Source organism: Babylonia areolata, chromosome 22, assembly GCF_041734735.1.
Source record: "Babylonia areolata isolate BAREFJ2019XMU chromosome 22, ASM4173473v1, whole genome shotgun sequence".
In the NCBI taxonomy this organism is placed as follows: domain Eukaryota; kingdom Metazoa; phylum Mollusca; class Gastropoda; order Neogastropoda; family Buccinidae; genus Babylonia; species Babylonia areolata.
In genome coordinates this window covers 12,540,215-12,557,714 of record NC_134897.1, presented here as the reverse complement: position 1 = coordinate 12,557,714, position 17,500 = coordinate 12,540,215, and the positions used below count along the sequence as shown (strand labels likewise).

Here is a 17,500-nt window from a genome sequence, read left to right as displayed (position 1 = left end):
CACACACACCCGAAAACGGGGTATGGCTGCCTACATGGCGGGGTAAAAACGGTCATACACGTAAACAAAAACAAAAAAACAAAAAAAAGCCCACTCGTGTGCATACAGGTGAAAGTGGGAGTTGCAGCCCACGAACGAAGAAGAAGTATCGTACAGTAACGATCCGTATCGAATCGTGTCGTGGTGGGATATCGTATCGCATGGTACCGTATAGTATCGCATCGTATCTTATTGTATCAGTCGTATCGTATCGAATTGCGTGCCGCGTAGTGGAGTGGAGTAGAGTGGAGCGGAGTACGCTCCAGGCCCTACATCAATGTTCCCAACAGTCCTGTATTTTCATTGCACATTGATGTTTGTGTTATGTATAATCGTGTTTTTGTTCAGGTTAGTTATTTTGTTAATCCTCTGCTGAGAAATAGATCGAAGGGTCAGTATAACAACAACAACAACAACATCAACAACAACAACAACAATAATAATAATGATAACAATAATATTAATAATAATAATCATCATCATCATCATCATCATCATCATGCATATTTGGACGCCCCATCTCGGGAGAGCCCAGAGCGTTTACAAATACAATTACACATACATACATTGATGCAGATACACTTCATAACATTCATTTGCCTATATGCATCACAAAATAAACCGGCAGGCCAAACACACACACACACACACACACACACACACACACACACACACACACACACACACACACACACACACACCAGACATTCCACAGTGTGGAGTGATGACCTAGAGGTAACGCGTCCGCCTAGGAAGCGAGAAAATCTGAGCGCGCTGGTTCGAATCACGGCTCGGCCGCCGATATTTTCTCCCCCTCCACTAGACCTTGAGTGGTGGTCTGGACGCTAGTCATTCGGATGAGACGATAAACCGAGGTCCCGTGTGCAGCATGCACTTAGCGCACGTAAAAGAACCCACGGCAACAAGAGGGTTGTTCCTGGCAAAATTCTATTAAAAAAATAAAAAAAAAATCCACTTCGATAGGGAAAACAAATGAAACTGCATGCAGGAAAAAATACACAAAAAAATGGGTGGCGCTGTATTATAGCGACGCGCTCTCCCTGGGGAGAGCAGCCCGAATTTCACACAGAGAAATCTGCTGTGATAAAAAGAAATACAAATACAAATACAAATTCATACCGATACAGCCCCATTCCTCTCTCCACCCACCAACAATCGCCGACAGACACACAGGGCGGGGAAATTAACCATAACAACTGTGGAAAATATCAGAGGCATGTTTTGGCGTACATGTGTGTACATGACCATGTTTGTACTTGTGCGTTTTTTGGTTTGTTTGTTTGTTTGTTTGTTTTCTGTGTCTGTAACAGAGTCGGCACACAGTGACAGTTTATCAGCTTTATGTAGCTAGCTGGGCTATAAGCAACAGTTACGAATAAAGAGAATCAATTTTGATGATAACCGCACTGCATGATGCTGTGTTGAGCTTACCACAACTGAACATACTGTGGGCCTATTGCAATGTGCTAGTCTGTGTTTCGCGCGCGAATATTGTCAAAAGGTAGCCTTCAAGACCTTAGTTGATGGTATATACCTGCATGATAAGGATCCCTTTTTTTTTCTTACTTTATTCATTTTCATTGATTAATTTTGTTCTATGCGTGTGTGTGTGTGTGTGGGTGTGTGTGTGTGTGTGTCACTCTGTTCCTCTCTCTGTCTGTCTGTCTGTCTGTCTGTCTCTCTCTCTCTCTCTCTCTCTCTCTCTGTCTCTCTCTCTCCTCCTCCCTCCTCCCTCCCACCCCCACCCTCCCCCTCTCTCATCATTTACATTATAGTAGCACAAATCGATTTCCCTGTATCTGTCTCTGTCCCCGTATGTCTATCTGTCTATCTGTCTGTCTTTCTCATCATCATCAATGACAACGGCAAAAAATCGATGTTCTGTAAACAGGTCCGGCAATGTCAGCCGGAAAAAAAATTACCTCAGTCTGACGTAACTCTTCAGGTATGACGTCATGTTGAAAATGACTGCGTGATACAGTGTACTTTGAGTTCCCGCTCTCCGGCAAAACTGGTCTGGGTTCTTTAATGCCATCTTGAACTGTCGTTTGGCCAGTTCATTTTTATCCACCTACTCAGTCACTCACTGAGAGAGAGAGAGAGAGAGAGAGAGAGAGAGAGTGTGTTTCTCCCTTTTGTCAAAAATCTTTATTGTTGTTAGTTTTTTTTTTCTTTCTTACTTTGATATTAGGCGTGTAATGTGATTGTGTACATGTGTGTGTGTGTGCAAGCTTGCATGCGTGCGTGCGCGCGTGCGCGTATGTGTGTCTGTATGTGTCTCTGCGTGTCACGTGTGTGCGCGCTCGCGATCGCGCGCGTCTGTGTGTGTGTGTGTGTGTGTGTCTTTATGTGTGCGCGCGCGTGTTTGTACTCATTTGTAAAAGGAGAATATACAGAAAAAGGATTGATTAAACAACTCAATCAACATCTCGTGAAAACCAAAACTTTACATCAAAATATAACATCGATTGACAACAACAGCAGAAGGAGAAAAAAAAGCTATAATACTTTGCATGTGAGCGTGTGTGTGTGTGTGTGTGTGTGTGTGTGTGTGTGTGTGTGTAAGTGTGAGTGTGTGTGCGCGCGCGTGTACGTGCGTGCGTGAGAGAGAGAGAGAGAGAGGCGGAGACGGATAGTACCGTTGCTTGTTAAGCTAATCTTCATCCACTTACTCATTCAAATATTCAGAGAGATGGAGAGAGAAGGAAAGATAGAAAGAAAGAAAGAAAGAAAGAGAGGGGAGGGGGTGTGAAATAGGGTAGACAAACAGAAACAGACAAGAAGACATAAACAGAGGCAAAGACAATTCGACAGAGGGACAGAAAGACGTGATTGTCATTTTATACATTCCACACAAGAGAAACAGAGACAGAGAGAGACAGAGAGAAACAGACATAAACAGAGACAGACAAACGGACGTAACTGTCATTCAATACACAGCGAGACAGAGACAGACGGACAGATATAAGCGATTGTCAATTTTATGCATTCCACACAAGAGAGAGAGAGGCAGAGACAGACAGAGCGACAGTGACAGAAACACAGACAGAGACAGACGGACAGACATAAGTGATTGTCATTTCATGCATTCTACGCAAGAGAGAGACAGAGAGACAAAGACAGAGAGAGACGGAGAGACAAGACAGAGAGAGACAGAGAGACAGGACAGAGAGAGACAGAAACACAGACAGAGAGAGAGACAGAAACACAGACAGAGAGTGACAAGACAGAGAGAGACGGAGAGACAAGACAGAGAGAGACAGAAACCAAGACAGAGACAAAACAGAGACCGAGAGAGACCAGAGAGAGACAGAAACACAGACAGAGAGTGACAGAAACACAGACAGATAGTGACAAGACAGAGAGAGACAGAAACACAGAGAGAGACAAAACAGAGACAGAGAGAGACAAGACAGAGACAGAGAGAGACAAGACAGAGACAGAGAGAGACAAGACAGAGAGAGACAGAAGCACAGACAGTGACAAGACAGAGAGAGACAGAAACCAAGACAGAGAGAGACAGAAACACAGACAGAGACAAAACAGAGACAGAGAGAGACAAGACAGAGACGGACAGAAACACAGACAGAGAGAGACAAGACAGAGAGAGAGAGAGAGAGACAGAAACCCACAGAGAGCGAGAGAGAGACAGAGAGACAAGACAGAGAGAGACAGATACAGACAAACAAACGTGATTGTCATTTTCTTCATTCCCACACAAAATTAATACAAACACAAAATTCTGTAACCATCCCTGTTGTACGGAAAAGATCACGAACCAGAGTGAGGAAAAAAACAAAACCAAAAAAAAACCCGTCGAAAAAACAAACGAATGAACTGACAAACAAATATAACACGGAAATCAAGAAAACTGAATGGAGAAGGGGGGGGGGGGAAAAACAAAAGATAAACAATGGGAAAACTGCTCAAAACGTGCGATATCCAAGTGTGACAACATAATAGATATTCCCCACATTAGGAAAGGAGGGGGGAAGTGGGGGAGAGGGGGGAGGGGCGGGGGGTGATAAAGAGGGTGGTGGGGGTAACTTCTATCTGTCTAAAAAAATATAACTGAATGAAACAGAAGGTTACAATACCACACAACACAAAGAAATTGGATTCTCCTAGTGATCGAGCTGTCGCTTTAAAAAAAAAAAAAAAAAAAAAAAAAAAAAAAAGTCGTTTATTTTTTTCTGAATCTCTGTGTCTGTCTGTCTGTCTGTCTGTCTCTCTCTCTCTCTCTCTCTTTGTCAATGGGGATGTGCTACCCGGTGTGTGTGTGTGTGTGTGTGTGTGTGTGTGTGTGTGTGTGTGTGTGTGTGTATGTGTGTGTGAATTTAAGCGAGTTTCACCCAAATAATTTAGAATGATAAGTAAATAGATAGATGAATAAACTGAACAAGAAATAAATGAATATACAAATAAATAAATAAATAAATAAATAAATAAATAAATCAGCTGGTTCAGTTCACATTTCATGACACCAACCTCAAAAACATCTCCAAGCCCCGCCCTTCTTCTTTCTTTCTCTCATTTTCTTTTTCTTTAGTCGCCTCTGTCTCTGTCTCTCTCTGTGTCTCTGTCTGTCTGTCTGTCTCCCCCCCCCTCTCTCTCTCTCTCTCTCTCTCTCTCTCTATCTATCTATCTCCCTCTCTCTTTCTATGCATTTATTAATGTGACTACCTTGCTTATGACTTGATGCAGTATTGTGTAGTGTAGACTCTCAAGAGCGGGGACTGGATGTAAAAAAAAAAAAAAAAAAAAAAAAAAAAAAAGCACACCAGTGCTTACCAATTATCCTCGAAAATAAAGAATTCTCTCTCTCTCTCTCTCTCTCTCTCTCTCTCTCTCTCTCTCTCTCTCTCTCTCTGTGTCTGTCTGTCTGTCTGTCTGTCTGTCTGTCTGTCTGTCTGTCTGTCTGTCTAACGTATCTACGCGGAAATAGAATGCTGTCAATCTCTTTCACAAAACTGCAATGAAATGAAATTAGATGAAGTAAAAACAAAAAAACGAAAACAAAGACTACATAAAAACTAGAATGCAAACCCCGTAAACGGTCGTTTTATTTCCCGTCCACAAACTACACGGTAATCTAAACGCTCGGAGGGGAAATGAAACAAATCAAGATAAAAGTCTGACCTCCGTTGATCAGCGTTGTCTTGGTCCCAGAAAGAGAATTTCCTTCTTCATTTCCGTGAAAAGATTGAGAGAGGGGGCCGGGGGGGTAGGAGGGATGGGTTTGTTTCAATGGCCGTTTAACTGAAGTATGAGCGCCCTTCCACCTCCTTTCTCCTCTCCCCTCCCCTCAATGCCACCCCCCCCCACCCCCACCCCCACACACACACCCCTCCACCCCACCCCCCCTCCCCTACATAACTTTGTCTTCCCCCCCACCTGACAATGTCTCAAAGTGTGCGAATCCACGGACTCGTAGATATGTAAAATTGCCTGCAATCGTTTTATTTCAGTTCAGTTCAGGGAATATGGCCGTGGACAGAGACAAGACAAACTTCTTTATTTTCGAGGACAATTGATAAGCACTGGCGCTTTTTTTTCTTTTCTTTTTTTCTTTTTTTTCTTTTTAATATACATCAAGTCCCCGCCCTGAAACAGGGTCTACATTACACAACTGATGCTACAAATATGTTATAGCATCAGTGTACTGCCGTGATACAATACAACTGACATTAAATCATACTGAAGAGAGAGAGAGAGAGAGAGAGAGAGAGATCAGAGGGGGAAGTCGTTGTGGGCTGTAGATTGTATTAATCAAGGAGCTGGGACGAGGTATTTATTTCAAATGAATATTCCCAGCCCTAAGGTTGCGACGTGTTAAATTGTTGTTGTTTCCCTTGAACCGCCCGGCTCTGTGACATCATTGATTTGGTGGTGCACTCAAAGAACCTACGTGTACACAGCTAGCTTGAGCTGCACCAACGAAATATTTTGTCAGTTTGGAGCACTTTTTTTTTTCCGCACTGTACGTGCGTGTCTGTGTCACTGGTGTCGGGTCCAAAATCAGTAGTGTCTACAAGTTGCTTTGTACAGTAGCAACCTTTATTACGGTAATGTTCAACTTTAGAATACAAAACTCAGGGGGGCTGTTTAGACGAAAAACAAAGGGTGTCTTAGGCTCACCTCGATGCGCTAAGTTGAATGGAACCCTCAGCTAAGCTGTACGACCACTACTTTCCCATGAAACTGCGACAATTTTATACACAGTAAGTTCAGCCGATCACAGCCAGAGCAACCACCTGCAAGCCATTTTAACTGCTGATCACCCAGCAGTCAAAATGGCGTGCAGGTGGGGAAGGAGTACTCAGCTTACTGTGTATTTGTCGCAGTTTCATGGGAAAGGAGTGGTCCTAGAGCTTAGCTGAGGGTTCCATTCAACTCAGAGCATCGAGGTGAGCCTAAAAGACCCTTTGGTTTTCGTCTAAACAGCCCCCCTGAGTTTAGTATTCTAAAGTTGAACATTACCCTTTATTACATTTGCGATAGCATGGGTTCATGGAGATTCCACATTATCCTACAGTGTGCAACATTTTGCAGCGTAAACACTGCGCTGCAGTCTAAACTGAAGAAGCCACAACCCGATATATCAGATGACAATGAAGATTTTTCGTTCAACCTGATAAGTTTGTGTTTCGATGTCCGTTGTTTGTTATTTTGTTTTTGTTATCTGTTGGTGTTTTTGTTTTTAATCCATTACGCCTCGAAATTGATTTTCGAACATTTTATTTCGTTTTATTTAAGATAAATGAATAAATCGATTTTAAAAGGAAGGGAGGGGACAAAATTCCTTCTGTCATTCAGAAACAGAGTGCATTGTCTCCCTCTGGGACTGACCCACGATCCATCTTCAGTGGGAGAGAGAAAGGAAAGCGAGAGAAGAGAGAGAGAGATAGTGGATGGGAGAGAGAGAGACGGGGTGAGAAAGGGTGTGTGGGTGGATGGGAGAGATGTGGGGAGAGAGAGGTGAGAGGAATGGGGGGTGGGGGTGAGAAAAGGAGTGTGGGTGGAGGGGAGAGATGTGGGGAGAGAGAGGTGAGAGGAATGAGGGGGGGGGGTGAGAAAAGGAGTGTGGGTGGAGGGGAGAGAGGTGGGGGAAGAGATAAGGGGTGTGGGTGGAGGGGAGAGAGGTGGGGGGAAGAGAGAAAAGGGGTGTGGGTGGAGGGGAGAGAGGTGGGGGAGGAGAGAGAAAAGGGGTGTGGGTGGAGGGGAGAGAGATGGGGGGGAGAGAGAAAAGGGGTGTGGGTGGAGGGGAGAGAGATGGGGGAGGAGAGAGAAAAGGGGTGTGGGTGGAGGGGAGAGAGGTGGGGGGAAGAGAAAAGGGGTGTGGGTGGAGGGGAGAGAGATGGGGGGGAGAGAGAGAAAAGGGGTGTGGGTGGAGGGGAGAGAGGGGGGGAGAGAGAGAAAAGGGGTGTGGGTGGAGGGGAGAGAGGTGGGGGGGAGAGAGAAAAGGGGTGTGGGTGGAGGGGAGAGAGGTGGGGGAAGAGAGAAAAGGGGTGTGGGTGGAGGGGAGAGAGGTGGGGGAAGAGAGAAAAGGGGTGTGGGTGGAGGGGAGAGAGGTGGGGGAAGAGAGAAAAGGGGTGTGGTGAGGGAGAGGTGGGGAGAGAGAGAAAAGGGGTGTGGGTGGAGGGGAGAGAGGTGGGGGAGAGAGAGAAAAGGGGTGTGGGTGGAGGGGAGAGAGGTGGGGGGAGGAGAGAGAGAAAAGGGGTGTGGGTGGAGGGGAGAGAGGTGGGGGGGAGGAGAGAGAGAAAAGGGGTGTGGGTGGAGGGGAGAGAGGTGGGGGGGAGGAGAGAGAGAAAAGGGGTGTGGGTGGAGGGGAGAGAGGGGGGGGGAGAAAGGTGTGGGTGGAGGGGAGAGAGGTGGGGGAGAGAAAAGGGGTGTGGGTGTAGGGGAGAGAGGGGGGGGGAGATAAAAGGGGTGTGGATGGAGCAGAGGGCTTATGGTCAAGATTTATATGTTTATGTGGTTATTACTGTTTTGTTCTTTTTGATATTTTGAGACAATACTTCTGGGGAGATATCTGAGTCAGTAGTTATATTTTAGTATATCTCCCTGTGTGTCACATCATTCATATTTGATGATAAAATTATTGGCCTCTAAAACACACACAAAAACATACACTGATCCAAGCACACACACACACACACACACACACACACACAACAAAACAAAACAAACAAAAAAACCACCTCACACACACACACACACACACACACACACACACACACACACACACACACACACACACACACACACTGTGCTAAATCAAGGAAAGAATACTTTATATGGTGGATGCTAAGCATATCCACACGCATGACCAAATACACAGATGTATATTCACACACAAGTACGTCTGCAGGTTGCATGTATACATTATATACATTTTCAAGCATGCCCACAACTACCAACAATGTTCAACATGACAACAGGGGAATGCCTCAATGATCAACACACTTCCCTTCATCAAACGCCATGAGAAAAGGGGGAACCACAATGAAGTATTTGATGCACTAAAACCAAAATATTAATAATGCTTCATAAACACAGATAAAATCAGCAAGAACCCTTCTATATAATTTTTTTTTTTTTTTACATGACAAAAGTATGTACATTTTTTCTTCTTTTTTTTAATGTCTATCTTTTTTTCTTAACCAAATCACTAAGTATGCTTTTAAACGGGTCATGAAAACACAGTAATGTTTTATCAATCTGAAAATGCAACTCCTTCAACTGTATTATTTTTGGGGGAGCAAATTTTTATATCCATGCATGTATGCAGATACTTTCCAGATTACGAAATATTTCCTTTCTGACATTCAAGACAATGCTTCTCTTTTTTCATATCTCAATGAAAATAACACTATAATAATATTTTGGATTAATAACATGATTAAGAGTGAGGAAAAATACAAGTAGAAACGAAAAAAAAATAAAAAAAATAACAGATATAAACACACTGACACGCACATACTTTGTCTTTTCAACAGTGACAGTTTATTGACTAACAACAAAACGAAATAAACAAAAGATTTTCTTAATTAGTCACTGGTTTTTTTGTTGTTGTTGTTGTTTTTTTAACTGAGTAAATCTTGGACAAAGTGTCTTTACTTGATCTTAATTCATGGCAACTAGCAAACAATCATTTTTTCTTCCAAATTAAGGAACCAGACTTTTTTTTTTCTTTTCTTTTTTTTTTTTTTTTTTTTTTTGTGTGTGTGTATCAAATCATGAACAATGAATCATTCATCAAAACATACACAGCAAAAACTATGATTCATTGTTCATTATTTCATACAAAAAACAAAACAAAAAAAAACAAACAAAAAAACCCCTTAAAAAACAAAGGAAGCCAAATTTCATAGAAACAAACTCTCCCAAAAAGTACCATTCTGATGGCATGTTATTCTTTTTCTTTCCCTTTTTCCTATTTTTTTAATCATTTTTTGTTATTGTTATTCTATATTTCTTTTCTTCATTTTTTTTCCTTTTTTTTTTTTTCTTCAAGTTTTGATGTCACTTTTCACCTATCATTGCAGACAACTTTTCGGGGTCCCAGGAGGGAAGGGAGGTAATCGATGTTTATTTAGGAGGCGGCAGGGGGGTGCAGAGGTGCGGCCCCTGGCCCCTGGTTGGGCACGGGATTCACTGAGCTACCAGGGACCCCCACCACCAGCATCCAGCGGTTGTTGTCCATCTCCGCCTTGTGGGAGTCCAGGTACGTGTGCACCGACAGTTCGTACTCCTGGCCAAAGGGGGTTCTGGGAACAAAAGGCAAGGATGAATAAATAAACACACACACACACACACACACACACACACACATTGTCCAGAGAATCAATCCGAAAAGATATCACGTACAAAAACTGAAATAAGCAAACAAATTGCATGTCATGATCAGTGACAAGAACAGACTATAACAGATGCAGCAACCAAATTGTTTTACAGTTGTTATTATTGTTATTATTATTATTATCATTACAATTATTATGAGTATTTTAATTATCATCATTATTATCATTGTTGTTTTTGTTGTTATTGTTGTTGTTATCATTATCATTATAACCAAGTGGTTTAAGTGTTGGACTTTCTTCTTCTTCTTCTGTGTTCGTGGGCTACAACTCCCACGTTCACTCGTATGTACACGAGTGGGCTTTTACGTGTATGACCGTTTTTACTCCGCCATGTAGGCAGCCATACTCCGTTTTCGGGAGTGTGCATGCTGGGTATGTTCTTGTTTCCATTACCCACCGAACGCTGACATGGATTACAGGATCTTTAACGTGCGTATTTGATCTTCTGCTTGCGTATACACACGAAGGGGGTTCAGGCACTAGCAGGCCTGCACATATGTTGACCTGGGAGATCGGAAAAATCTCCACCCTTTACCCACCAGGCGCCGTTACCGAGATTCGAACCCGGGACACTCAGATTGAAAGTCCAACGCTTTAACCACTCGGCTGTTGCGCCCGTCATTGGACTTTCAATCTGAGGGTCCTGGGTTTGAACACCAGTCACAGTGCCTGGTGGTTTAAAGGTTGATTTTTTCCAATCTCCCAGGTAAACAGATGTGCAGACATGCACAAAAAAGATCATGTAATCCATGTCAGCATAGAAACAAGGAGTACACAAAACATGCACACCCCTGAAAATGGAGTATGGCTGCATACAAAGCAGGGGAAAAAAATGACCATGCATGAAAAAGCCCACTTGTTCATGTGAACGAATGTGGATCCGGATGTTGCAGCTCATAAACGCAGAAGAGGAAAAAAACAAAAACGCCTACAATGAGATGATCATTATCCCCCAGCATTATCATAACAGCTGTCATCACTATCATGTCTGTAAGTATTGGTGCATATCTGTTATGCATGTGTGGGTGTATGTGTGAATGTGTGTCTTCATGTTTTACATTTATTTGCTTATTTATCATCATTGTTGTCTCTTTTTTTTTTATTACTACTACCTTTTTTATATTATAATTATTATTTATTTATTCATTTATTTATTTATTTATGTAAGCTTATCTATTATTTATTCACCTTTTTTCCTTTCTTTTTTTCTTTTTTTTTTTCCTCAAGGCCTGACTAAGCGCGCTGGGTTACGGCTGCTGGTCAGGCATCTGCTTGGCAGATGTGGTGTAACGTATATGGATTTGTCTGAACGCAGTGACGCCTCCTTGAGCTACTGAAACTGAAACTGAAACTGTAAGTATTATGATGATTATGGTCCTTATATCATTATTAGCATTATCATCATAATCATCGTCATTTTGTTAACCACAATCCAGCGGTAATATTAGTAATATCATAACTGTCAATTGATACAAGTATGATAAGTCAGCTGTGTTCAACTATGACAATCAGAACAGCAGAGGAGGCAACTGCTGTCACGACTATCTGGGCTATAATTTGATCACAGTGGAGAGTGTCTTGCCCAATTTACACCCCCACTCTCTCGGCCAAGAGGGTTTTAGGACAGTCAGCACTGGGATGGTTCCCAAAGGCCAACTAGCCCCCAAGGCTGCAGCACTAAGAGCCAGCGCAATTTTGCCTCCTAGTTGGAGAATCATTGTCTTTCACAAAAGACTAAGCTGTAAATGATCTCGCATCGCACTGGAAAAACCATTGATAATACAGCTCTCACTTTGCTGTTGGCCCAACTGTAAACTTATGTCAATCTGTGATATGAGCTCATACATAATCAGTACGAGCAGCAAAGAGATATTGCAGAATAAGTGGTCAAACATCCTACAGTCTTGACAGAAAATGCTGCACAGTATCACGCAGAGCAAGGCACACACCTCAGGTTGAATTTGTCCTCCACTGCCAGGCAGCTGTTGGTCTTACAGTGCACGATCACCAGCTCTGTGTTGGCCTGAAAATGTGCAGAACGTGTTATCATTATCATCATTGTCGCAGTTGTCGTCATTGTCATCATCATTATTGTCGCTGCCATCATCATCGTCATCATCTTTGTAGCTGCCATCATCATTGACATCATCTTCATCATCATTGTCTCTGCTGTCATCATCAACATCATCATTGTCGCTGCTGTCATCATCATCATCATCATCATTGTTGCTGCTGTCATCATCATCATCATCATCATCATCATCATCATTGTTGCTGCTGTCATCATCATCATCATCATTGTCGCTGCTGTCATCATCATCATCATCATTGTCGCTGCTATCATCATTGTCATCATCATCACCATTGTCGCTGCTGTCATCATCATCATCATCATCATCATTATCATTGTCGCTGCCGTCATCATTGTCATCATCATCACTATTGTCGCTGCTGCCATTATTGTCATCATCATCATCATCATTGCTGTCATAATTGTCGCCATCACTATTGCTGCTGTCATCGTCATCATTGTTGTCATTGCTGTCATCATTATTGTCATCATTACCATCATCATCATTCTCACTGCTGTCATCATTGTCATCATCATCATCATCATCATCGTTGCTGATGTCATCATTGTCATCATCATTATCATTGTCGCTGCAAAATTCACTGCGAAACAAAATGGAAAAACAATTAGGGAAGAGAATGCTGCATACAAAGTCACAACATCCAGCCTAACAATGGAAGTTGAAGCTGTGACACATGCTCTCCAGTGACTACCATCTATCCATATACCTGGAAACCAACATGCCATGATTCTAACGGACTCAATGAACCTCATACAGAAAATTGAAAGGGGAATGGGAAGCCCAGAGTGGCATGAGGCAATGTGCAACTTTCAGATTCAAAAACTTACATGGTCATACTGCCCGGGACATGCAGGTGTAAAGGGAAATGAGCGAGCTGACAGACTTGCTGGTAATGCAAAAACAACGAGCGGCCTACATCTAGGAAAATCGGAAATCCTCAGAAAAGTCAAAGAATACCAAAAAGAACAGGTACAAGGCTACCACATCATCGATCACCTCAAAGAAATAAAGGTCGAAAGAGGGAGCGGCCATAAGTCTAGCATGAAAGGTAAAGCACAATGCTTTGCAAATCAAATGAATATTAACATCATTTTCAAACCAACATTGCACAAATTTCTTCAAAACAGAACAGAGTCGCTGTGGGCTTTTCCAAATGCAATAGACAGAGCAACACACAAGACACTACGTTCCTTGCATCAGAGATCTTTTCCCACCCCTCTTGCGGCCAATCAGTGGCAGCCTGTGTTTGTGTGTGTGTGTGTGTGTGTGTGTGTGCGCGTGCGCGCGCGCGTGTGTGTCTGTGTATTTGTGTGTGTGTGTGCGTGCGCGAGTGTGTAAGTGTGTACATGTGTCAGGAGAGCTCTGTGCATGTGCGTGTGTGTGTGTGTGTGTGTGTGTGTGTGTGTGTGTGTGTGTAGGCTGTATGTTTTACATTTATTTGCTTATTTGTTTATTTATTATCATTATTGTCCTTTTATTTATTATCATTATTGTTGTTGTTATTATTATCATCATTGTCATCATTATTGTTATTATTATTATTATCATCATCATCATCATTATTATTATCATCATTATCATCATTATCGTTATCATTTTTTCTTTATGTATTTGTTGTTATTTTTTGTTTTTTGTTGTTTTTTTAGTAAGTATTCATTCATCTCTTTTTTTTCTTTTCTATTTTTTTTCCACAAAGCCTGACTAAGCACATTGGGTTATGCTGCTGGTCAAACATCTGCTTGCATGGCAGATGTGGTGTAGCGTAGATGGATTTGTCTGAATGCAGTGATGCCTCCTTGAGCTACTGATACTGTTGCTGCTGATTATTGTCATCATCATCATCATTGTTGCTTCTGTCATCATTGTCATCATTATGGTCATTGTTGCTGCCATCATCATTGTTATCATCATCATTGTCACTGTTTCTGTTATCAACATGATTACCACAACCATCATCATCATAATCACATCACTGTTGTCAAAACAAAAACATGAGACAAAGAGACAAACCAAACACAAACGAATTACTCAAATGCCATGTCAATATTAATGTTTTACAATCAATTGTTAAACATCTAATTGAAAACGTTTTCAAGGGGAAGCAGTCAGTTTTACTTTCTGAATTTTTTCCCTTGGTATGGCATTTAACAAGAACATTTACCTGGAACCAGCAAACTAGTTAAAAACCAAGCAAACCAAAATAGAATGTTTAAGAAATGCCTGGGAATATGGAAAAACGTTTTCAAGGGAAGCAATCAGTTGTACTTTCTGAATTCCCCCCCTTGGCATAGCTTCCAACAAGAACATTTACCTGGAACTAGTTAAAAACCAAGTGAACCAAAATAAAATGATTTAGAAATGTCTGGGAATTCAGAAACTATGATAAGGAAATACTCCCTTTCATGATATACACATGCTATGGACATGCAATGTATCTGTATCTGTATGATAGTCAGTCGTGTCCAACTATGACCATCAGAACAGCAGAGGAGGCAACTGCTGTTCCGACTGTTTGGGCTAGAATTTGATTATAGTGGAGAGTGTCTTGCCCAAGTACATCCCCACTCTCTCGGCCAAGAGGGTTTTAGGACAGTCGGCGTTGGGATGGTTCCCAAAGGCCAACTAGCCCACAAGGCTGCAGCACAAAGAGCCAGTGCAATTTTGCCTCCTAGTTTGAGAGTCATAGTCCTTCACAAAAGACTAAGCTGTAAATGGTTTCCCATTGACTGGAGAAACCATTGATAATACAGCTCTCACTTTGCTGTTGGCCCAAATGTAAACTATGTCAATCTGTGATATAAGCCGAGTGTTGGGTCTAACATGCAATGTAAGTACGAGAGCAAGAACAAGAACTCTGAGCGGTGGTGACCCCAGGGCACTGACCTCCACGGGCTGGTGTTCGTACTCAAGGCGCACCAGCGGGTTTTGGTGCTGCACCATCCAGCGCGTCAGGAAGGACGGTTCTGGCACCAGACTCACCTCCTGGTGCCTCGACTTCTTGGCGCACTTGTTGAACATCACCTTGTCCGAGCACAGGTACAGCTGTCCACACACACACACACCATTGTCAATTGTGAAACCAACACACAAACATGACCCTGTCAAAGCACAGCTAAAAAACAAACATCACTTTGACAGAGCACCACTTTTAAGACCAGCATGTGAAGCCAATCACAAACAAGGCTCTCATCAATTCACAGCTAAAAAACAAACATCACTTTGACAGAGCACCACTTTGTCAAAGACCAGCCAAAATTTTGGGTTATGTTTCTTTGTTGTGGGTTGAATAAGAGCAACTGCGGTGGTGAGCCATTCTGAGAGATGCTGGCTGTTTTGGTTAGACTGTGTGGTGCTTGGGCTGTGTTTATGAAAATATGTGAGGCAAGCAGTGAGAGAGACAGACAGAGACACAGAGACAGAGAGAGAGAATGAATCAATGAATTATATTTTCAGAAGGTAACACAGAAAGCAAAACAATGCTCTTTTTACATCCAGCCCTCTGAAAGAGGTGGGAAGGGGGAGAAATAAAAGAAGAGAAAAAAGGGGGGGAAAAAAGAAAGAAAGAAAAAAGAAACAACAATGCAGGGTATATAGGACCTTTGGTTTAACCCTTTCACCGCCAGTCTTCTTCTTCTTCTTCTGCGTTCACTCGTATGCACACGAGTGGGCTTTTACGTGTATGACCATTTTTACCCCGCCATGTAGGCAGCCATACTCCGTTTTCGGGGGTGTGCATGCTGGGTATGTTCTTGTTTCCATAACCCACCGAACGCTGACATGGATTACAGATCTTTAACGTGCGTATTTGATCTTCTGCTTGCATATACACACGAAGGGGGTTCAGGCACTAGCAGGTCTGCACATATGTTGACCTGGGAGATCGTAAAAATCTCCACCCTTTACCCACCAGGCGCCGTCACCGTGATTCGAACCCGGGACCCTCAGATTGACAGTCCAACGCTTTAACCACTCGGCTATTGCGCCCGTCTTTCACCGCCAGTCAATTTTGAGTACAAAATTCTCTTGTGGTATAAACACAGAAAAGACAGTGGCTAAGAACAGCTGGGGATTCCCCCTGTGATGTATAGAAAATATGGCCTTTCCTACCACCGAACGTTAAGAGCAGTAGGTTCATGGATAACAGACCAATGAATAGTCACCTTTCAGTGACATGGGTCCTCGACCACGCCTGTGCATAAATGTGAGCTTGGCGGTGAAAGGGTTAAGTAAATCTGGGAAAAAATCATCATTTTTGTCTGAGTTAAGTACAACTGAAAGCATACATCACTTTGAGTTTCACTTTGAGTTTAAGAACAGCTGAAAACATGCTGGTACATCACTTTGCACAATCTTAGGTATAGTGATAGCAAATATAAAACCAACTAACAAACAAAAAAGTGGTGCTTTTGTCTCGTTGCATGGTCATTATATTAACAGCGAAATCTTTGTTTTTGGGGGGGTTTTTGTAGATGACTTGCATGTCTGTGTGTATTTCTCTGAGTATGCAACACTGTGGGTTATGGAAGACTTGAAAGTAAAGAAAAAATAACAATAATAATAATAATAATAATCTCTACCTTTCCTGTGTTGTCACCAACTGTGGTCAGATAGAAAGGTTCACCATATCTAAGTTGTGATCCGTTCCCGCTCCCATCCACACTGGTGAATAGAATAGGAACATGAATTGATGACAGTAATATGATGATGGTGACTAGGATAATAATAATAAAGGAAATAAGTTGACATTTGTGTACACATAAACATATAGACATACACACCCATTTGACTACAGATAATTGTACAATTGTACCCTTACACCCATCCACACACACACACACACACACACACGAAGAACACACACACACACACACACACACACACACACATTTTGTCTAATATCACTTAAAGTGGAAGACGTTAAACTGAAGACTACCACACACACACACACACACACACACACACACACACACACACACACTGTCTCTCTCCATGAATCAGGAATCTTAAAATATACATACAATTAACATGTAACATTACATATACCTCAAAACATAAACAGTCATCAATCTTTTCAGCTTTGGGACTGCATACTACTTTTGTTCAGCTAAATCAAAAACACCATTGATAAACTACACAAAAACTATAGTAACTGCACACACAAGAGGGGGGGGGGGGGGGCACTCACTCAGTCTGGCTCCACAACTAAGCTATAACTGCCATCAGTAGGGGGCTTAGTAGCTGATGTCCTGCTTAAGCTTAATCAGAACAGGCAATACTGAACACCACTAAAGTGACTCAGAAGCAGTGCAGGGATTCCTCTGGTGTGTACCCTCCTAGCGACATAACATTGATAGTTGCCTGTGGACTGCCGACGCTGGGATGATGACAGACGAACAAAGGTATGGGAGTGGGGTGGGAGTAATGCCACTTGAGTGCTATAGATGATGGGGCAGCAAAAAACAAATAAAATGTAAAATAAGAGAA

General features: G+C 42.4%; 1 protein-coding gene across 1 annotated transcript in view; it reads right to left on the bottom strand.

Moving 5' to 3' along the window:
- Window positions 1-8,337: 8,337 nt before the first annotated feature.
- The window catches only part of LOC143297209 (cilia- and flagella-associated protein 161-like), an 11,173-nt gene continuing 2,010 nt past the window's right edge, over window positions 8,338-17,500 (bottom strand). Inside the window, exons 4-7 of the mRNA XM_076609421.1 lie at window positions 16,594-16,675; window positions 14,900-15,058; window positions 11,873-11,946; window positions 8,338-9,830 (exon numbers count right to left, since the gene is read on the bottom strand). Of these exons, the coding sequence (XP_076465536.1) occupies window positions 9,656-9,830; window positions 11,873-11,946; window positions 14,900-15,058; window positions 16,594-16,675 (490 nt within the window). The 3' untranslated portion in view covers window positions 8,338-9,655. The remainder of the gene's footprint in view (window positions 9,831-11,872; window positions 11,947-14,899; window positions 15,059-16,593; window positions 16,676-17,500) is intronic.